This window comes from Heterocephalus glaber, unplaced genomic scaffold, assembly GCF_053883595.1.
Source record: "Heterocephalus glaber isolate CG9 unplaced genomic scaffold, H.glaber_assembly_v1.0 deba00001610, whole genome shotgun sequence".
NCBI lineage: Eukaryota > Metazoa > Chordata > Mammalia > Rodentia > Bathyergidae > Heterocephalus > Heterocephalus glaber.
Genome location: NW_028258381.1, coordinates 23,809,646 through 23,831,866, shown reverse-complemented (window position 1 = coordinate 23,831,866; position 22,221 = coordinate 23,809,646). Strand labels below are relative to the sequence as shown.

General features: G+C 55.5%; 2 protein-coding genes across 3 annotated transcripts; both read left to right on the top strand.

The window, feature by feature from the left end:
- Nucleotides 1–1,806: 1,806 nt before the first annotated feature.
- On the top strand, nucleotides 1,807–6,796 carry LOC147822649 (uncharacterized). The gene is made up of 2 exons (XM_087196531.1): nucleotides 1,807–6,633; nucleotides 6,770–6,796. The coding sequence occupies exons 1-2, from the start codon at nucleotides 1,999–2,001 to the stop codon at nucleotides 6,794–6,796; spliced, it is 4,662 nt and encodes a 1,553-aa protein (XP_087052657.1). The 5' UTR covers nucleotides 1,807–1,998.
- On the top strand, nucleotides 6,678–21,860 carry LOC101719443 (mucin-12). Of its 2 annotated transcripts, XM_021254478.2 has the most exons (11): nucleotides 6,678–13,060; nucleotides 13,428–13,529; nucleotides 13,970–14,094; nucleotides 14,334–14,398; nucleotides 15,894–16,045; nucleotides 17,795–17,869; nucleotides 17,983–18,145; nucleotides 18,839–19,000; nucleotides 19,567–19,643; nucleotides 21,298–21,383; nucleotides 21,504–21,860. In XM_021254478.2, the coding sequence occupies exons 1-11, from the start codon at nucleotides 6,796–6,798 to the stop codon at nucleotides 21,543–21,545; spliced, it is 7,314 nt and encodes a 2,437-aa protein (XP_021110137.2). In that variant the 5' UTR covers nucleotides 6,678–6,795; the 3' UTR covers nucleotides 21,546–21,860. The 2 variants fall into 2 exon arrangements, with proteins under 2 accessions (XP_021110137.2, XP_087052458.1); XM_087196332.1 differs by lacking the exons at nucleotides 6,678–13,060; nucleotides 13,428–13,529; nucleotides 13,970–14,094; nucleotides 14,334–14,398; nucleotides 15,894–16,045 and having other exon boundaries at nucleotides 17,315–17,869.
- Nucleotides 21,861–22,221: the final 361 nt, after the last annotated feature.

The window sequence follows — 22,221 nt, the reverse complement described above, 5'->3', positions numbered from 1 at the left end:
TCCCTTACCTCCTGGGTCAGTTGCAAACACATAGGTGAAGGTTAGAGGGGAGTCTGAGATGTAAGCAGGGAAAGGACTTTGCTGGTATTAGCCAGAGAAGGGAAGGTAAGGATGTGATCTATACATCACAGAACACGAGGAACAAAGGGATGATGAGCCTGGGTACAAATGTCCAGAATTCATGCCAGAGCACTGGGGGAGAGGAACATGTCCCAGTGTGCTAGGAACAAGCAAGATGGGGTAGAGGTGAGTAAATGAGGATCTACACCACCACACAAGTTTGTTAAAACTCACAACCCACTCGAAACAATTCAAGTCATACAACCCAATAAAGCCCTAGGAAGTGACCTAGTGACATCTAAAACAACCAGACAAAACATTGTATCCCACAGAACAGAGAAAGGTATAGAACACCATTGGAAATGGCCAAATCTACAGGTTCACATAGAAATTCCCGAAAAGGAAAGCCCAGGTTCACCATTGTGGGATAAACAGCTGTGCCCAGCTCACCCGCCTCAGGAGTACAGCCACAAACCTCTGTGAGAAATGTGTAACCATCCCGCCATCTCTGATTTATCTCAACCCACAGGGTCAACAATAACCACACTGGCTGGAAGTACTCTATCTGGATCAACTGTGAGTGAATTCTCCACCAATTCTAGTGGGTATGGGTCGACAACCAGCCCAGGCAGCACAGGTTCAGAACTCACAAATGCACCATCCTTCAGTTCCCCTACCACACCGCTGGCTGAGGGATCTACAGCCCTGCCAGGGAGCTCAGGTGTGGCACTCACAACAGAACCCAGTGGAAGCTCACAAACCACAGCCCCGGATGAGGAATCAACAACCCAGACACACAGGTCACTTGCAGGAAGCACAGCCCTGGCACCTGGTAGCTCCCAAACCACCATCTTGACGGAATTCTCCAAGGCCTTTCCAAGCAGCCCTGGTTCAGCAAGGGCCACAGTGCCAACAGACAGCTCGCAGACCACTGGGGTGATTGAAGGATCCACCACCTTTCTAAGTAGCACAGGCTTAGAACAGAATACACAGTGGTCTGACAACTCGCAAACCACAGAACAGATCAAGGCTCAGACATCGCCACAGAGCTCTACTTCAGCACACAGCACTGTGCCTTTGGACACCTCTCAAACCACAGTTCTTCCTGAGAGATCTACACCATGGCCAGGCAGCTCACCAACACCACACACAACTGTTACATTGAAGAGTTCCCAAAGCACAATCCCAGGAAAAGAATCTACAAGCTTCCCAAGTAGCCCAGGGTCAGAAAAAATAACAGAAACATCTGACACCTTAGAAACCACAACGCTGATGAATGAATCTACAAGATTTCAAAGCACTGCCGAGTCAGTACACACAGTGGAGGCATCAACCACCTCTCCAAGCCTTTCAGAACTATCCACAGTGCACCAAGCAAGTCCCGAGTCAGTGCTCAGTACCCGGCCATGGGGAAGCACCCAAACCCCACTCCTGACGGAGGAATCCACAACCTTGCCAAGCAACACAAATTCAGGGCACACAACAGTGCCTTCTGATATCCCCCCAATCACAGGCCATGCTGAAGCTTCCACAGACATGGGAGCCAGCACTGTTTCAACAAACACTACAGGATCATCAGAGAGTTCTCCAACCTCAGTGTTGGTGGAAGGAGCAGCAGCCTCACCAGGCATCACAGGTTCAGAACTCACAAAAGCACCATTCTACAGTTTCCATAGCACACCGCTGGCTGAGGGATCTACAGCCCTGCTGGGGAGCTCAGGCGTGACACCTGCAACACAGCCTACTGGAAGCTCACAAACCACAGCCCTGGATGAGGAATCGACAACCAGGGCACACAGGTCACCTGCAGGAAGCACAGATGTGTCACCTGGTAGCTCCCAAACCACCACCTTGACAGAATCCTCCAAGGCCTTTCCAAGCAGCCCTGGATCAGCAAGGGTTACAGTGCCAACAGACAGCTCCCAGACCACACACAAGATGGAGGGATCCACAACCTGGCCAGGGAGTCAAGGCTCAGCACCCACACATCTACAACCAGACACTGTGCCCACCACTGCCCTGCCTGGAGCTTCCACAGTAGTTTCTACCAGCCCAGAGTCACCACGCGGCACAGTGACAACACAAACAACTCATTCCACAGTGCTGTCTGAAGGCTCTACAGCCTCTCCCAGCACTCCCAGTGCTGTCCCCACAGGAGCGTCACCTGGCAGTTCCCACACCACAGTTCTGCCTCAGGGAACTGCTACATTCCCACCCAGCACTTCTGCAGCTCACAGCACTGCTGCACCTGAGAGCTCCCAAAGCACAGTCCTGCAGTCAGCATCCACAGCTTTCCCAGGCAGCCTGGCTTCTGCACACACTACAGCGACTGCTGCCACCTCCGCGACCACAGTTCTGACTGCAGCACCTGCAAGCTCTGCAGGCAGCCCAAGCTCAGCTCACACTGCAGTTCCAGGGCAACATTCTCACAGCACAGTCTCGACTGAATCACCCGTGACCTTACATGCCAGTCCTGAGGCCACACCATCAATAATGCCATCAAAGACATCTGCAATGCTTTCTCAAGGATCTACAGTGTCCCAAGAGAATCCTGCCTCAGCTCACACTATACCCCCTGCACACAGCTCCTCAACCTCAGCCCTACCTGAAGAGTCTCCAACCTTCCCTAGCAACACAAGTCCAGAACACACAAGCATGGCATCTAATACAGCGACTGCTGCCACCTCCCCAACCACAGTTCTGACTGCGGCACCTGCAAGCTCTGCAGGCAGCCCGAGCTCAGCTCGCACTGCATTTCCAGTGCAACATGCTCACAGCACAGTCTCGGCTGAATCACGGACAAGCTCACAACCCAGCTCGGAGACCTCACACTCAACAGAGACATTACACACTTTGGCAACAACAGTTCTTTATCAAGGGTCCACAGAGTCCCAGGTGAGTCCAGCCTCAGCTCACACTACAGCCTCCAGAGACAGCTCCTCAACCTCAGCCCTACCTGAGGGATCTCCAACCTTCTCCAGCAACACAAGTCCAGGACGCACAAGCACGGACTCTGACACCACCCCAGTCTCAGTCCGCTCTGAAGCATCCACAGCCCTTGAAAGAAGCCCTCCTTCAACACTCACTACACTGCCCACACTCAGCTCCCAAACCCCGGTGCTGGTGGAAGGGTCTACAACCTCCGCAGGCAGCACGGGTTCAGCACTCACCAGTGGACCGAGTTCCAGCTCCCAAAGCACAGACCTGGCCCTGGCATCTGCAGCGTCCTCGCCCAGCACATCTTCGGGGCACACGGCTGCTTCATCGGACAGCTCCCTAAGCACAGCCACGCATGGTGGAGCCACAACCTTCCCAGGCAGCCCTAGCTCAGCTCACACTCTGGTGACAGCTTCCGCTCCCCAAACCACCATTCTGATGGAAGCATCTGCAAGCTTTGCAAGCAGTTCAGCTTCACCACACACAGCAGTTTCTGGCCACAGCTCTCATGCCACAGTCACGGGTGAAGGACCGACGACCTTACAGTCCAGCTCTGTATCTTCACCCTCATCGGTGCCATGGCCGAGTTCTGCAGCCACAGTCCTATCTGAAGAGGCCACAGCGGCCCCCGAGAGTCCTGGCTCTTCTCACACCACGGCACCCACAGACCAGTCCTCAACCTCAGCCCTACCTGAGGGATCTCCAACCTTCCCCAGCAACACAAGTCCAGGACGCACAAGCACGGACTCTGACACCACCCCAGTCTCAGTCCGCTCTGAAGCATCCACAGCCCTTGAAAGAAGCCCTCCTTCAACACTCACTACACTGCCCACACTCAGCTCCCAAACCCCGGTGCTGGTGGAAGGGTCTACAACCTCCGCAGGCAGCACGGGTTCAGCACTCACCAGTGGACCGAGTTCCAGCTCCCAAAGCACAGACCTGGCCCTGGCATCTGCAGCCTCCTCGCCCAGCACATCTTCAGGGCACACGGCTGCTTCATCGGACAGCTCCCTAAGCACAGCCACGCATGGTGGAGCCACAACCTTCCCAGGCAGCCCTAGCTCAGCTCACACTCTGGTGACAGCTTCCGCTCCCCAAACCACCATTCTGATGGAAGCATCTGCAAGCTTTGCAAGCAGTTCAGCTTCACCACACACAGCAGTTTCTGGCCACAGCTCTCATGCCACAGTCACGGGTGAAGGACCGACGACCTTACAGTCCAGCTCTGTATCTTCACCCTCATCGGTGCCATGGCCGAGTTCTGCAGCCACAGTCCTATCTGAAGAGGCCACAGCGGCCCCCGAGAGTCCTGGCTCTTCTCACACCACGGCACCCACAGACCAGTCCTCAACCTCAGCCCTACCTGAGGGATCTCCAACCTTCTCCAGCAACACAAGTCCAGGACGCACAAGCACGGACTCTGACACCACCCCAGTCTCAGTCCGCTCTGAAGCATCCACAGCCCTTGAAAGAAGCCCTCCTTCAACACTCACTACACTGCCCACACTCAGCTCCCAAACCCCGGTGCTGGTGGAAGGGTCTACAACCTCCGCAGGCAGCACGGGTTCAGCACTCACCAGTGGACCGAGTTCCAGCTCCCAAAGCACAGACCTGGCCCTGGCATCTGCAGCGTCCTCGCCCAGCACATCTTCGGGGCACACGGCTGCTTCATCGGACAGCTCCCTAAGCACAGCCACGCATGGTGGAGCCACAACCTTCCCAGGCAGCCCTAGCTCAGCTCACACTCTGGTGACAGCTTCCGCTCCCCAAACCACCATTCTGATGGAAGCATCTGCAAGCTTTGCAAGCAGTTCAGCTTCACCACACACAGCAGTTTCTGGCCACAGCTCTCATGCCACAGTCACGGGTGAAGGACCGACGACCTTACAGTCCAGCTCTGTATCTTCACCCTCATCGGTGCCATGGCCGAGTTCTGCAGCCACAGTCCTATCTGAAGAGGCCACAGCGGCCCCCGAGAGTCCTGGCTCTTCTCACACCACGGCACCCACAGACCAGTCCTCAACCTCAGCCCTACCTGAGGGATCTCCAACCTTCTCCAGCAACACAAGTCCAGGACGCACAAGCACGGACTCTGACACCACCCCAGTCTCAGTCCGCTCTGAAGCATCCACAGCCCTTGAAAGAAGCCCTCCTTCAACACTCACTACACTGCCCACACTCAGCTCCCAAACCCCGGTGCTGGTGGAAGGGTCTACAACCTCCGCAGGCAGCACGGGTTCAGCACTCACCAGTGGACCGAGTTCCAGCTCCCAAAGCACAGACCTGGCCCTGGCATCTGCAGCGTCCTCGCCCAGCACATCTTCGGGGCACACGGCTGCTTCATCGGACAGCTCCCTAAGCACAGCCACGCATGGTGGAGCCACAACCTTCCCAGGCAGCCCTAGCTCAGCTCACACTCTGGTGACAGCTTCCGCTCCCCAAACCACCATTCTGATGGAAGCATCTGCAAGCTTTGCAAGCAGTTCAGCTTCACCACACACAGCAGTTTCTGGCCACAGCTCTCATGCCACAGTCACGGGTGAAGGACCGACGACCTTACAGTCCAGCTCTGTATCTTCACCCTCATCGGTGCCATGGCCGAGTTCTGCAGCCACAGTCCTATCTGAAGAGGCCACAGCGGCCCCCGAGAGTCCTGGCTCTTCTCACACCACGGCACCCACAGACCAGTCCTCAACCTCAGCCCTACCTGAGGGATCTCCAACCTTCCCCAGCAACACAAGTCCAGGACGCACAAGCACGGACTCTGACACCACCCCAGTCTCAGTCCGCTCTGAAGCATCCACAGCCCTTGAAAGAAGCCCTCCTTCAACACTCACTACACTGCCCACACTCAGCTCCCAAACCCCGGTGCTGGTGGAAGGGTCTACAACCTCCGCAGGCAGCACGGGTTCAGCACTCACCAGTGGACCGAGTTCCAGCTCCCAAAGCACAGACCTGGCCCTGGCATCTGCAGCCTCCTCGCCCAGCACATCTTCGGGGCACACGGCTGCTTCATCGGACAGCTCCCTAAGCACAGCCACGCATGGTGGAGCCACAACCTTCCCAGGCAGCCCTAGCTCAGCTCACACTCTGGTGACAGCTTCCGCTCCCCAAACCACCATTCTGATGGAAGCATCTGCAAGCTTTGCAAGCAGTTCAGCTTCACCACACACAGCAGTTTCTGGCCACAGCTCTCATGCCACAGTCACGGGTGAAGGACCGACGACCTTACAGTCCAGCTCTGTATCTTCACCCTCATCGGTGCCATGGCCGAGTTCTGCAGCCACAGTCCTATCTGAAGAGGCCACAGCGGCCCCCGAGAGTCCTGGCTCTTCTCACACCACGGCACCCACAGACCAGTCCTCAACCTCAGCCCTACCTGAGGGATCTCCAACCTTCCCCAGCAACACAAGTCCAGGACGCACAAGCACGGACTCTGACACCACCCCAGTCTCAGTCCGCTCTGAAGCATCCACAGCCCTTGAAAGAAGCCCTCCTTCAACACTCACTACACTGCCCACACTCAGCTCCCAAACCCCGGTGCTGGTGGAAGGGTCTACAACCTCCGCAGGCAGCACGGGTTCAGCACTCACCAGTGGACCGAGTTCCAGCTCCCAAAGCACAGACCTGGCCCTGGCATCTGCAGCCTCCTCGCCCAGCACATCTTCAGGGCACACGGCTGCTTCATCGGACAGCTCCCTAAGCACAGCCACGCATGGTGGAGCCACAACCTTCCCAGGCAGCCCTAGCTCAGCTCACACTCTGGTGACAGCTTCCGCTCCCCAAACCACCATTCTGATGGAAGCATCTGCAAGCTTTGCAAGCAGTTCAGCTTCACCACACACAGCAGTTTCTGGCCACAGCTCTCATGCCACAGTCACGGGTGAAGGACCGACGACCTTACAGTCCAGCTCTGTATCTTCACCCTCATCGGTGCCATGGCCGAGTTCTGCAGCCACAGTCCTATCTGAAGAGGCCACAGCGGCCCCCGAGAGTCCTGGCTCTTCTCACACCACGGCACCCACAGACCAGTCCTCAACCTCAGCCCTACCTGAGGGATCTCCAACCTTCTCCAGCAACACAAGTCCAGGACGCACAAGCACGGACTCTGACACCACCCCAGTCTCAGTCCGCTCTGAAGCATCCACAGCCCTTGAAAGAAGCCCTCCTTCAACACTCACTACACTGCCCACACTCAGCTCCCAAACCCCGGTGCTGGTGGAAGGGTCTACAACCTCCGCAGGCAGCACGGGTTCAGCACTCACCAGTGGACCGAGTTCCAGCTCCCAAAGCACAGACCTGGCCCTGGCATCTGCAGCCTCCTCGCCCAGCACATCTTCGGGGCACACGGCTGCTTCATCGGACAGCTCCCTAAGCACAGCCACGCATGGTGGAGCCACAACCTTCCCAGGCAGCCCTAGCTCAGCTCACACTCTGGTGACAGCTTCCGCTCCCCAAACCACCATTCTGATGGAAGCATCTGCAAGCTTTGCAAGCAGTTCAGCTTCACCACACACAGCAGTTTCTGGCCACAGCTCTCATGCCACAGTCACGGGTGAAGGACCGACGACCTTACAGTCCAGCTCTGTATCTTCACCCTCATCGGTGCCATGGCCGAGTTCTGCAGCCACAGTCCTATCTGAAGAGGCCACAGCGGCCCCCGAGAGTCCTGGCTCTTCTCACACCACGGCACCCACAGACCAGTCCTCAACCTCAGCCCTACCTGAGGGATCTCCAACCTTCCCCAGCAACACAAGTCCAGGACGCACAAGCACGGACTCTGACACCACCCCAGTCTCAGTCCGCTCTGAAGCATCCACAGCCCTTGAAAGAAGCCCTCCTTCAACACTCACTACACTGCCCACACTCAGCTCCCAAACCCCGGTGCTGGTGGAAGGGTCTACAACCTCCGCAGGCAGCACGGGTTCAGCACTCACCAGTGGACCGAGTTCCAGCTCCCAAAGCACAGACCTGGCCCTGGCATCTGCAGCCTCCTCGCCCAGCACATCTTCGGGGCACACGGCTGCTTCATCGGACAGCTCCCTAAGCACAGCCACGCATGGTGGAGCCACAACCTTCCCAGGCAGCCCTAGCTCAGCTCACACTCTGGTGACAGCTTCCGCTCCCCAAACCACCATTCTGATGGAAGCATCTGCAAGCTTTGCAAGCAGTTCAGCTTCACCACACACAGCAGTTTCTGGCCACAGCTCTCATGCCACAGTCACGGGTGAAGGACCGACGACCTTACAGTCCAGCTCTGTATCTTCACCCTCATCGGTGCCATGGCCGAGTTCTGCAGCCACAGTCCTATCTGAAGAGGCCACAGCGGCCCCCGAGAGTCCTGGCTCTTCTCACACCACGGCACCCACAGACCAGTCCTCAACCTCAGCCCTACCTGAGGGATCTCCAACCTTCTCCAGCAACACAAGTCCAGGACGCACAAGCACGGACTCTGACACCACCCCAGTCTCAGTCCGCTCTGAAGCATCCACAGCCCTTGAAAGAAGCCCTCCTTCAACACTCACTACACTGCCCACACTCAGCTCCCAAACCCCGGTGCTGGTGGAAGGGTCTACAACCTCCGCAGGCAGCACGGGTTCAGCACTCACCGGTGGACCGAGTTCCAGCTCCCAAAGCACAGACCTGGCCCTGGCATCTGCAGCCTCCTCGCCCAGCACATCTTCGGGGCACACGGCTGCTTCATCGGACAGCTCCCTAAGCACAGCCACGCATGGTGGAGCCACAACCTTCCCAGGCAGCCCTAGCTCAGCTCACACTCTGGTGACAGCTTCCGCTCCCCAAACCACCATTCTGATGGAAGCATCTGCAAGCTTTGCAAGCAGTTCAGCTTCACCACACACAGCAGTTTCTGGCCACAGCTCTCATGCCACAGTCACGGGTGAAGGACCGACGACCTTACAGTCCAGCTCTGTATCTTCACCCTCATCGGTGCCATGGCCGAGTTCTGCAGCCACAGTCCTATCTGAAGAGGCCACAGCGGCCCCCGAGAGTCCTGGCTCTTCTCACACCACGGCACCCACAGACCAGTCCTCAACCTCAGCCCTACCTGAGGGATCTCCAACCTTCTCCAGCAACACAAGTCCAGGACGCACAAGCACGGACTCTGACACCACCCCAGTCTCAGTCCGCTCTGAAGCATCCACAGCCCTTGAAAGAAGCCCTCCTTCAACACTCACTACACTGCCCACACTCAGCTCCCAAACCCCGGTGCTGGTGGAAGGGTCTACAACCTCCGCAGGCAGCACGGGTTCAGCACTCACCAGTGGACCGAGTTCCAGCTCCCAAAGCACAGACCTGGCCCTGGCATCTGCAGCCTCCTCGCCCAGCACATCTTCGGGGCACACGGCTGCTTCATCGGACAGCTCCCTAAGCACAGCCACGCATGGTGGAGCCACAACCTTCCCAGGCAGCCCTAGCTCAGCTCACACTCTGGTGACAGCTTCCGCTCCCCAAACCACCATTCTGATGGAAGCATCTGCAAGCTTTGCAAGCAGTTCAGCTTCACCACACACAGCAGTTTCTGGCCACAGCTCTCATGCCACAGTCACGGGTGAAGGACCGACGACCTTACAGTCCAGCTCTGTATCTTCACCCTCATCGGTGCCATGGCCGAGTTCTGCAGCCACAGTCCTATCTGAAGAGGCCACAGCGGCCCCCGAGAGTCCTGGCTCTTCTCACACCACGGCACCCACAGACCAGTCCTCAACCTCAGCCCTACCTGAGGGATCTCCAACCTTCCCCAGCAACACAAGTCCAGGACGCACAAGCACGGACTCTGACACCACCCCAGTCTCAGTCCGCTCTGAAGCATCCACAGCCCTTGAAAGAAGCCCTCCTTCAACACTCACTACACTGCCCACACTCAGCTCCCAAACCCCGGTGCTGGTGGAAGGGTCTACAACCTCCGCAGGCAGCACGGGTTCAGCACTCACCAGTGGACCGAGTTCCAGCTCCCAAAGCACAGACCTGGCCCTGGCATCTGCAGCCTCCTCGCCCAGCACATCTTCGGGGCACACGGCTGCTTCATCGGACAGCTCCCTAAGCACAGCCACGCATGGTGGAGCCACAACCTTCCCAGGCAGCCCTAGCTCAGCTCACACTCTGGTGACAGCTTCCGCTCCCCAAACCACCATTCTGATGGAAGCATCTGCAAGCTTTGCAAGCAGTTCAGCTTCACCACACACAGCAGTTTCTGGCCACAGCTCTCATGCCACAGTCACGGGTGAAGGACCGACGACCTTACAGTCCAGCTCTGTATCTTCACCCTCATCGGTGCCATGGCCGAGTTCTGCAGCCACAGTCCTATCTGAAGAGGCCACAGCGGCCCCCGAGAGTCCTGGCTCTTCTCACACCACGGCACCCACAGACCAGTCCTCAACCTCAGCCCTACCTGAGGGATCTCCAACCTTCTCCAGCAACACAAGTCCAGGACGCACAAGCACGGACTCTGACACCACCCCAGTCTCAGTCCGCTCTGAAGCATCCACAGCCCTTGAAAGAAGCCCTCCTTCAACACTCACTACACTGCCCACACTCAGCTCCCAAACCCCGGTGCTGGTGGAAGGGTCTACAACCTCCGCAGGCAGCACGGGTTCAGCACTCACCGGTGGACCGAGTTCCAGCTCCCAAAGCACAGACCTGGCCCTGGCATCTGCAGCCTCCTCGCCCAGCACATCTTCGGGGCACACGGCTGCTTCATCGGACAGCTCCCTAAGCACAGCCACGCATGGTGGAGCCACAACCTTCCCAGGCAGCCCTAGCTCAGCTCACACTCTGGTGACAGCTTCCGCTCCCCAAACCACCATTCTGATGGAAGCATCTGCAAGCTTTGCAAGCAGTTCAGCTTCACCACACACAGCAGTTTCTGGCCACAGCTCTCATGCCACAGTCACGGGTGAAGGACCGACGACCTTACAGTCCAGCTCTGTATCTTCACCCTCATCGGTGCCATGGCCGAGTTCTGCAGCCACAGTCCTATCTGAAGAGGCCACAGCGGCCCCCGAGAGTCCTGGCTCTTCTCACACCACGGCACCCACAGACCAGTCCTCAACCTCAGCCCTACCTGAGGGATCTCCAACCTTCTCCAGCAACACAAGTCCAGGACGCACAAGCACGGACTCTGACACCACCCCAGTCTCAGTCCGCTCTGAAGCATCCACAGCCCTTGAAAGAAGCCCTCCTTCAACACTCACTACACTGCCCACACTCAGCTCCCAAACCCCGGTGCTGGTGGAAGGGTCTACAACCTCCGCAGGCAGCACGGGTTCAGCACTCACCAGTGGACCGAGTTCCAGCTCCCAAAGCACAGACCTGGCCCTGGCATCTGCAGCCTCCTCGCCCAGCACATCTTCGGGGCACACGGCTGCTTCATCGGACAGCTCCCTAAGCACAGCCACGCATGGTGGAGCCACAACCTTCCCAGGCAGCCCTAGCTCAGCTCACACTCTGGTGACAGCTTCCGCTCCCCAAACCACCATTCTGATGGAAGCATCTGCAAGCTTTGCAAGCAGTTCAGCTTCACCACACACAGCAGTTTCTGGCCACAGCTCTCATGCCACAGTCACGGGTGAAGGACCGACGACCTTACAGTCCAGCTCTGTATCTTCACCCTCATCGGTGCCATGGCCGAGTTCTGCAGCCACAGTCCTATCTGAAGAGGCCACAGCGGCCCCCGAGAGTCCTGGCTCTTCTCACACCACGGCACCCACAGACCAGTCCTCAACCTCAGCCCTACCTGAGGGATCTCCAACCTTCTCCAGCAACACAAGTCCAGGACGCACAAGCACGGACTCTGACACCACCCCAGTCTCAGTCCGCTCTGAAGCATCCACAGCCCTTGAAAGAAGCCCTCCTTCAACACTCACTACACTGCCCACACTCAGCTCCCAAACCCCGGTGCTGGTGGAAGGGTCTACAACCTCCGCAGGCAGCACGGGTTCAGCACTCACCAGTGGACCGAGTTCCAGCTCCCAAAGCACAGACCTGGCCCTGGCATCTGCAGCCTCCTCGCCCAGCACATCTTCGGGGCACACGGCTGCTTCATCGGACAGCTCCCTAAGCACAGCCACGCATGGTGGAGCCACAACCTTCCCAGGCAGCCCTAGCTCAGCTCACACTCTGGTGACAGCTTCCGCTCCCCAAACCACCATTCTGATGGAAGCATCTGCAAGCTTTGCAAGCAGTTCAGCTTCACCACACACAGCAGTTTCTGGCCACAGCTCTCATGCCACAGTCACGGGTGAAGGACCGACGACCTTACAGTCCAGCTCTGTATCTTCACCCTCATCAGTGCCATGGCCGAGTTCTGCAGCCACAGTCCTATCTGAAGAGGCCACAGCGGCCCCCGAGAGTCCTGGCTCTTCTCACACCACGGCACCCACAGACCAGTCCTCAACCTCAGCCCTACCTGAGGGATCTCCAACCTTCTCCAGCAACACAAGTCCAGGACGCACAAGCACGGACTCTGACACCACCCCAGTCTCAGTCCGCTCTGAAGCATCCACAGCCCTTGAAAGAAGCCCTCCTTCAACACTCACTACACTGCCCACACTCAGCTCCCAAACCCCGGTGCTGGTGGAAGGGTCTACAACCTCCGCAGGCAGCACGGGTTCAGCACTCACCGGTGGACCGAGTTCCAGCTCCCAAAGCACAGACCTGGCCCTGGCATCTGCAGCCTCCTCGCCCAGCACATCTTCGGGGCACACGGCTGCTTCATCGGACAGCTCCCTAAGCACAGCCACGCATGGTGGAGCCACAACCTTCCCAGGCAGCCCTAGCTCAGCTCACACAACTGTGATTTCTGATATTGCCCAAAGCCCAGTCTCCGATGGTCCCTCTTCAACTTTATATTTGGATCCCTCCTCTTCCCTTTTCCCAGTCTCTCACCACCCTGTTATTCCAGCTTCCTCTAGTTTTTCTCCTCCCCTCCCTTCCACTTCTGGCTCTTCCCAATCTCCATTCTCAGGGTTCAGCAGCAGTTCCGTTGTGCAGTCTGTGTCTACCTCCTCCCACGCTACTGCCACATTTGCCCCTTTGTCACCAAGTAAGTTTCTGCACGTGTGACTGCATGCAGTCCTTTACTTCTCGTTTATTCACAACATAATCATATGTTTCTCTTTGTTGTCATGTCCCCCTTTGAGCTGTCCAGTCACCAACCCATGCCATCTACTTTCAATTCATAAGGCTGTTTCCTTCTTTGTCCATTTGTATTTTTCATTTCCTTGCTTTCTAATTTCTCCTTTCACCCTTTCTCCTGAAGATGTTTGGGTACCAGGGCTTCTCTGTTGCTAAGTGATCCTCTGGTCCCACTGCCTTTGTCAAGTTCAATGTCTTAATTGAGAACTGGACAGGAGCCAGTTTCTATTCGTTGGGCTTCCTTGATGACCTTTATGAATTCTGTGCCTCCACAGTGCATTGCTACCATGGGGGATCTTGGAACAGAATCAAGTGTGAGTGCAAACCGGGCACCACTGGTCAGCAGTGTGAGTTCCTCGTGCACTCCTTCCCCATAGGTAATGACCACCTCTGAGCCCTGTAGCTCTCCTCATACCTTTTGGCATTTGAAATAGGATGGTAGTGTTGGAAGGGCTGACCACTCCCACCACCTCACTGTGTGGAGAGAGGGGTTCATGTAGATGAGGGTCCTTCTGCCTCTGCCTTTGGGACCTTTTTCACCAAAATTCTCCTGTCCTCTTGTCCCAGGCAAGTGGTCCCTTGCCCAGCCCTCCTGTATCTCTCCACCTGATTCCTTCTGGGTCTCAGCCCTGGCCACCTCCTGGCATTGAGATAAGAGACAGCTGCCTTAGCAACTGCCACCTGTCTCTTGATTTATCCTCCTCACTCCTCCCCACTTCCCACACCTCCATGAGAGCAAGAGACAGAGAATTCACCCATCCCAGGGAACATTCCTGGGAGGTCACTGTCTCATACCTAGTGTGGCCTGTTCCTACAGAAATCCCACAAGTAATCAGTGCGACTGTCACTGTGATAGTGAAAGTGACTCACAGGAATTTCACAGAAGTGTCAGACATATTCTCCCAGGCACACCAGGATTTCATTGATCTCTTCATGAATCGGGTAAGAGCAGGGGAGACCAGTGGTGAGAAGCCATGAGGTGCTCATCTGAAGCCCTCAGACCCCTCAGTCCCAGGAGGGATTCCTCTGAGAGCTTCTACCCTGGAGCCCTACCCACCCCATCCTGGCTGTGCAGCTTCCCAGCTTCAGGGCCTTCCCTGCCTCCTTCCTGTGGACTCCACAGAAGGGACTGGAGATAAGGGATGGGACCAACCTGGTGCAAGTTGGACTGTTTCTTTCAGATGGATGAAGTGTACACAGGCCATGACCTCCCCGCGTACAGAAGGGTGATCATCAGAAATCTGACGTGAGTATATTGGGCAGGTTTCTAGGTTGTGGGAGTCCCTCCCCAATCCTTGTGGTCCTGCTTCCTCCTGTCAGGCATGGTTAGAGTCTCGAGGCAACTCTGAGGGCCCTGAGACCATTTATTTATCAATGGGTCATTCGTTCATCATGTCCTTCATTTATCGTTCAATATGTTCATTCACCATTTGTTCATTCATTCATCATGTTCATTTATTCGGTCATTTGCTGTTCATTATCATTTTCTTGTTCATTCATGCTTGTTCACTCATGCACCCATCATGCTCATTAATTTATCGCTTGTTTATTCATTCATTCATCCTTTTATTCAACCTTTATTCACTCAACAAATTATAAAAGTCTGCCCTGTGCTGGGTGTGGGAAACATGGTATTTCCAGTCTTCCTGGAGTTCAGAGTGGCGGAATACAGATAGGACAAGGGCTGTGCAGTCTAGTGGAAGTTAAGGTAAGGAACACACAGGGTGCATCAGGAGAGGTCCCGAAGCAAGGCTGGTGAAGTGGTGGTGGAGGGAATTCTTCTCAGGAGATGTGACAACTCAGCTGAGCCTTGGAGGGCCAGGAGAGGGGAGAGGGAAGAGGGAAGGGATGAGGCTGAGCCCAAATAGAGGGGGACCCATTTCCAGGAACTTATGGGCCCCTTGAAGGCAAAACAGCGGTGGTGGGTAGGAGGTTGGAAAGGTCGCTGTTGGCCAGATAGTTGGACTTCAGGGGCCAGCAAGGATGTTTTAAAAGTCTGTCCCCATCAATAGTACGCTCCCTAGGCAAATACCATTCTACTTTCTGTTTGTATGGTTTTGACAACTCTAAGGACATCACATAATAAGAATCACACAGTATTTTGTGGGCTTATTTCACTTAGTGTTTTGTCCTCAAGGTTTATCCAAGGTGTAGCATCCTTTTTAAGGCTGAGTAATATTCCATTGCATATAGATATCATATTCCCCTGTTGATGGACTTTTGGCTCATTTCCACTTTTGGGCTACTAAGAATAGTGTTACTATAAATATAGCGAACAAATATTTCTTTAAGGCTCTGTCATCAGTTCTTTTGAATATATATTCAAAAGTGTAACTGTTTAATCATCTGATAATTTTGCCCACTGCAGCTGTACCATGTAACATTCCCACCAACAGTGGACAAGGAAGGTTCCAATTTCTCCACATCCTCCCCCAAGTGCCTCTATTTTTTTTTTTTGGTACCGGGGATCAAACTCGGGACCTTGCAATTGCAAGGCAGGCAGTGGAACCACTGAGCTAAATCCCTGGCTGAAGGGCCTCTATTTTTAAGGAGATGTTGGTATTTCTTGTGGCCACTGATATTTCTGGATCTCATGTTGCCTTGCTCTACTGCCTATTCTTTCCTACCTCTGAGTCAGTCATATCTCTGCTTTGTCTCCCAGTCCCTCCTTGCTGTTTGGGCCCCACTTGCTGGGTGTGTGGGTGACCTGGGGTAACTGATGAAATAACTCCTGCTTCCAGTGAGGGCAGCATCGTGGTACAAAATGACGTTGTCCTGGAGACAAACTACATCCCACAGTATAAGGAACTGTTTAAGAACTTCACAAAGATCGTGAGGGACAAAATCAAGATGGAAACCAGTATAATCCCGCCTGATCAAGACAAGTGTCCAGGTAGGTCCACCCGAAGCTCCTTGGCAGTGGTGGGAAAGCAGCTCTTGGTCTCTATCTACTCCTCCTTCTCTCTCCTTTCTTTCTTTTTTTTTTTTTTTTTTGGTACCAGGGATCAAACTCGGGACCTTGTGCTTGCGAAGCAGGTGGCGGAACCACTGAGCTAAATCCCCAGCCCTCTCTCTTCCTTCTTCTGGAACATTCCAGTTGTCACTAGAGGAATCCAGAAGCGAGGCTGAGGTGATAGCAGACATGAGGATCTGGAAATAAGACTGTGCCAAAGATCACACGCACACATTCTCTTGCACAGGCAAAGTTTACTGGGGTGGTGGCAGTGGCAGAGGTGTATGTGTTTCAGCTGAATTGTGGCTTTAGCCAAAGAGAATTATCATCGATCAAGAGGGGCACTGAGCTGTTCAGAGAACAAGGACAGCAGAAGGTTTAGCGATTTTCTGGGGTGGGCTGAAGTCCGGTCATTTCCACTGGCCAGGTGTATGGTTCTTCCTATGATATTTCTTCCTGTGAGAGACTTGTGGGCAAAGTCAACTTGTCCTAGAGACTGCTGAATTCTTGCACAGCTGATGCCACCATCCTGCTCCAAACATCCCAGTTCTTCTTGGGCTGGGCCCTAGGAAAAGGCTGAAAAGCTTTAGGTGCTTGGGCTGCTGTGGCTGCTGAAGAAGCACAAGGGTGGGGGCAGAAAAGAGGGAGAGGGAAAGAAAAGCAAACACAAACCAGCTCCAAGGGGCAATAGGCGAGTGAACCCTGTAGTATAATCTTGGACAAACATTTTTAAATTAAATGGTCAGCAAGACTATAGGCAGAGTTGAGTAGAATCTGACCCAGGGATTAAGACAGCAAAGGGAACGGACACAGGTGAAGGTAGAGATGAAAACCTTTTATCCCTTTTTTAGTTACCTATCAGATATCTGTAGGCTCAAGTGAAAAGTCAATGTTTTTGTTTTATTCTGTTTTGTTTTTCAGTGCTGGGGAATGAACCCAGGACCTTTGCACTGAGTTACATCCCCAGCGCTTTCTAATATTTTTGTTTTTGAAACAGGGTCTTGCTAAGTCACTAAGTTGCCCAGGGTGGGCTCAAACCTCCGGTCCTTTGGCTTTGGCCTCCCAGAACACTGGCATTATAGGCGTGTGGCACTATGCTGGTCAGTGTTTTCAACAAAAGCAGCCTTCAAGCTTCTGCACAGTAATCAGGGCAACTGTTAATGCAACTCACATGGCAGGTGCTATGTACCGCAAAGCTGGCAGGAGACTAATAATGAACTGTCCAGCTGTGTGACCTCCAAAACAAGGACAAATGAAGCTAGAGGGTTCCTTTAGATTTCTTTCTTGGTAACAGTTCCCTCGATTTGCACACACGTTCTGCTTCTGTGGTTTTATCAGAGTCTTGAGTCAGGTCTGTTGTAAAAACACAAGGTAGAGAGGTGACACATGCTGTGTTACAAAGGGGTCATTTGTTGTTCCCGCCTTCTGTCCCACCGTGGTGTCTCTGTCTCACGCAACCCTCCCCTATTGTCATCCTCCTCCCACCAGGCCCTCTCAGTCCCTGGCTGAGGTTGTCACCACCCTCAATGTCCCACCTGAGCCTGCTCACAGGACTGGGTACATATCTGGGGATAGGCCAGGATCCCTCCAGCATTGGCCCAGTGTGGAGGGCATGGTATGGAACGAGCTACCCCCATGGAGCCAGGGAAGGCATTTCTGTTGGTTTTACCTCCCTCCCTTCCTCGGCAGTCTCCATACTGTGTTACAACATAAATGACACCGCTGTGGATGAGGCCGGAGTGAGGATGAACTTCGACCCCCAGGGTGAGCAGTTACATTGAGCCATGGACGGGAGGGGGTGGGCGTGGGCAGTAAATATGGGGTCTTGGGGGGAGCTTTAGCCAGGCTGACTCGTGCTACTCACCCCTCACCCCCAGAGCAATGTACCCAGAAGTCTGCCGATGGCTACAGCCAGTTCTACTATGTAGAAGAGCTGAATGGGCAGCTGACCTGTGTGACCAGGTGCACCCCAGGCTCGCAGGAGTACCTCAGCTGCAACCTGGGCGAGTGCCAGCTGCAGCGCAGTGGCCCCCACTGTCTGTGAGTGCCCCCCTAAGTCTAGCGCCCACCCTCTCTTCCCCTCCCCCACATTCCCCAAAGGGTCAGGGTGGGGGTGGACAGAGCTTGGAAGGTGACTCCTCCCCTCTCCTCTAAGTCTCCTCTCACACCCTCTTCCCTCTACCTGGCTCTCTCACCCCCTACCCCCAGCTTCATGAGAGTGAGGGGTGGGCACAGATTAGAGATATGGGCCTTCAATGGCAGAGCTAGCCCCTTCCTGGGGAAGCTCAATTTTATTTCTTTCTATCATCTCTCTCTACCCCTCCTTGTCTTTCCCTCATTAATTTCCCTTACCTTATCTCAGCTGTAGTGTCATTATCAGCTGTAGCTGTGGCCTGGATGCTTAATTTCCCTGGATTATAAATTAAATTGCAAAATATAAAACACGATAAGAAGCCCATCCAGGTGCCGGCAGCTTTGAGATTAGATGGGTAAACATCACGTGTCTGGCATGAGGTGCCCAGCTTTCTGAGATCCCTCTGAGTCTCTGTCATTCTCAATTCCTGTTCTGCTGTCCCTGAGGCCCCCACATGCTGCCTGCCTTAAGGACCCAAGGTCCCTGGGGACCCAGCGCCTGCCCTTGGGGCAGGGATACCCTGGGGCTTGGGACACTGACTTTGGCCTTTGAGAGGCTGTTGGAGGGATGCCAGGGGCTGAGCCTTTGTGTGTCTCCAGATGCCCGAACACAGACTCGCACTGGTATTGGGGAGAGACCTGTGAATTGAACATCAGCAAGAACCTTGTGTATGGGCTGGTGGGCACTTTGCTGGCCCTGCTGCTGGTCATTATGCTGATCCTGGCCATTTTCCTCACCCGATCCCGGAGGAGAGAGCATAGGTGAGTGTGAGGGACCAGCATGTGGCCCAGAGAGGGCACAGAGTGGGTGTGGGGACTGCAGGTGGCCACTGCCCACAGAGGCCAGAGAGGGTGCAGCCAGGGTTGCTTACAATATAATACAATAGGCCACATCCCTTTGGCAGAGAAATGGAAACGAAAACTTAAGTCTAAAATTAGATTACACAATGACATTATCTGTGGTTATTGTCACCTGAGCTGTCACAGAGAAGCTCAGCCACATGAGGAAGCTGGAACTGAGCCATCTGGGTCCTCACCTTCCCTAGCTGTGTGTGGGGTAAGATGAAGCTGGAAATGCCCAGCACAGTGCCGGCCCAGAGCCAGCAGTGGAAAGAGCCACCTTACTCTACTGTAATGTCCTCGTCTCAAGCCTAAGGAAACAGGCCTGCTGGGGGAAGCCCGGCCAGTGCCCTGAGGTGGGAGCAAGGTGAGCTTGTTTTGCACTGTCTCTGCTGCCCTCCAGGCCCCAGGGTGTGGCTGTGACAGTCCTCTGGGGGAAGCTTAGCCCTGAGCCCCCTCCTCCATGCTCACCCCATTTCTGTTGGCAGCCAAGAATACACCCTGTCTCAAGAGTGGCAGAAAGAAGGGATCCCCGGCAGCTTCCAGAACATGGGAGTCTGGGAAGGTACCTGTGGTCAGGGCAGAGGGGTGGGCAAAGCTGGGGGTGCACAGACAGCTCTGTGGCCACAGGATGTCGCAGGCGTCCTGCCCCTTCACCGTGGCCATGGCGACAGGCAGTCTCACATCTGCTGCCGGAGCCCGGTCTGTGCCCCTACCCCGCCAGCACTGCTCAAGCCCCCGACCAATCCTCAGCCTTTTCACAGCTTCTCCCCATCAAATTCCCAGAACAGAGCCTGCCCTCCTTCTCATTATGCCCCCTGCTTGCCTTCAGACATGTGGTGCTGTGTCTCAAATGTTCTGCCTCCTGCCATGGGCAACAGCCGATGTAGGATGGGCTGGCATCATGGCTTTCCATGCAGTCTCCCCGATCTTCAGCGCCCTCTGGCTTCAGCTCTCCCGGGGTCCCTCCGGCCATGTCTGCTGGGATCTCTGTTTACACAGCTTTCCCCAGTGGGCCCAGCTTCCTGCCTTCCCAGTTCTTCCTGACACCCCATGGGCCACCCTGCCCAAGACAGCATCCGGCCCAGAGGTCAGACACCCATCCCACCACATGGGATGATAGGGCTGCGGGGGTCAGGGAGTCCTCAGAAGGGCTGAGTCTAATTCTCTAAGCAGTGAGTCAGAGGTGACACCCTGCTGTCACAAACTGTCCGGTCAGGACAGGGAAGGGGCACCCAGGCAGGGCCCACTGCACAAGTGAAAGCCGTAGGTGGGAAACAGCAGAGCCTGTGGAGGGAGCTAAAGGCAGGAGACCCCAGAAGAATGAGTCGGGGGCCATAAGATGGGCAGAGCCAGGACATGCCAGGCTTTGGGGGTCCAGGTGACTGTCCTGTGACCAAGGAGGGCTGCATTTGCATTTGAGTGGCTCTCAGGTGGGTCCTCGGGGACAGCACAACATAGGGGACCAGGGACAGGAGGAGGAAGTTCAGGAGTGGGCTGAGGGTCCGGCAACCTGGTAAGGCCTTTGGAGGTGAGCAGGGTGCCGGAGGGCAGGGAGGAGTGAGGGAGGATTCTCAGGGCTCCAAGATGGCCTGGATCAGGAGCATGGGGTTACTGCCTGAGATGAGAGTCTAGGGAGATGCAGGAGGTGCGTCTGTCTCTGAAGGGCCCAGAGGTCTGTGGCTTGAGGGCGCCCAGGGAGCTATCAGCTCTAGATGGGAAGCAGGCAGGAAACCAGCAGGCAGGGAAGGGGTGGGTAGGGCAGGAGGCCCCCAAAGGGGGGCAGAGAGGCTCAGGAACTACAGGCCCCACCTGCCCACCCGGAGGCCAGGAAGGAGAGAGGGAGGGTCTGCAGGATTGCGGAAGTCAGATTGGGACCCAAAACAGGGATGGGGCTCTGCTTGCTGTGGTTACTGTTGTCAAGGGACTGGTCTGGGACACCTGTTTGTTGACTCAGAGGCTCCACCCAACTCCTTACCCCTCCTTACCTGTGACCACTGCCCCACCAGGCCCTTGCCAGTGGTCTGCGCTTTTCAGGGCTGTGGCTTTTGACCTGGTTCCTGTTGTTCCAGCCTGTCCCTGGGGTACACTCCCGAACTCCCATGCCCCCATGAAGGGGTGAATGGAGAGAGGACTTGCTTCCTCTTTTGGATCCCCCCCTTTCCTGTGTGTCTCCCAGATTCCTCTGGGTTCCTCTCACCTCATACCTCTGCCCACAGACCAGAATCTGAAGGACAAATTCGGCCTGGAGAATGCCTACAGCCGCTTCCACCCCTCGCTGGGGACTGTCAACCCCACCACAGAGGTGACTCAGCTGAGACCCAGCCCTATGCCTGCCCTGAGCCCTGGGGCGCCCCTCTCCAGCCCTGGGGCTGCTCCTCAGCTCTGGGGTCACCCTTTCTCACTGGCATTTCCCTCTCCCCAGTTGCACTTTCAGAGGCCAGAGGTGGTGAGAATGACTCGGTGAGGTACAGAGGCTCCCAGCCCTCATGTAGATGTAGACCAGAGAGCAACAGAGAGCCCACTGTGAACAGCCCTGGCTGGCCAAGAAGAAAGCAGTGCGGGGCCCTGTGGCCCTGCAGGTGCGCATAGGTGACAGATTGGCCTATGGTCTCCTGCTGCTGCCTGCTGGAAAGGCGGTGGGGGCTGTGAGTGTTTCTGTCTGCTCCATCACCCTCGTCCCGGCCCATGAGTCCGAGGCTACCAGAACTCTTGGCTTCTTTGTTCACCCTTAGCTTCTCCCCACTGGGGAATTTCCCTGAGAATAAAAGCAACTCTTAAAGAGCACAATGAGGTCAGCACTTTCCTTCCTTCTCTTGCAGGTGCGTGGGAGTGGGGGCTGCAGCCGGGGTCTGGGGTGTGAAGGGGGTGTGGGGGAGGGTTTCACTCTGCTCCTGATGGGGCTGGGCTGGGTGCCCCTGTCTGAGGTCTCTGCAGCACACAAGCCCTCCGTCAGGGCCTGGGAACAGGAGTGAACCTCAAGGTCACCTCAAGGAGTGAGGGTGGGACCGCGAAGAAAGCTGAATGAGCACTTGGCTCTGCTGAGCTTGAGGGTGGGCAAGGTCGCTCCAGATGGTCATGGGGCGCTGTGTTCACCTCCAAACTTACGGACCTCAAGAACTCTCAGGTATCTCAGGGCTGTG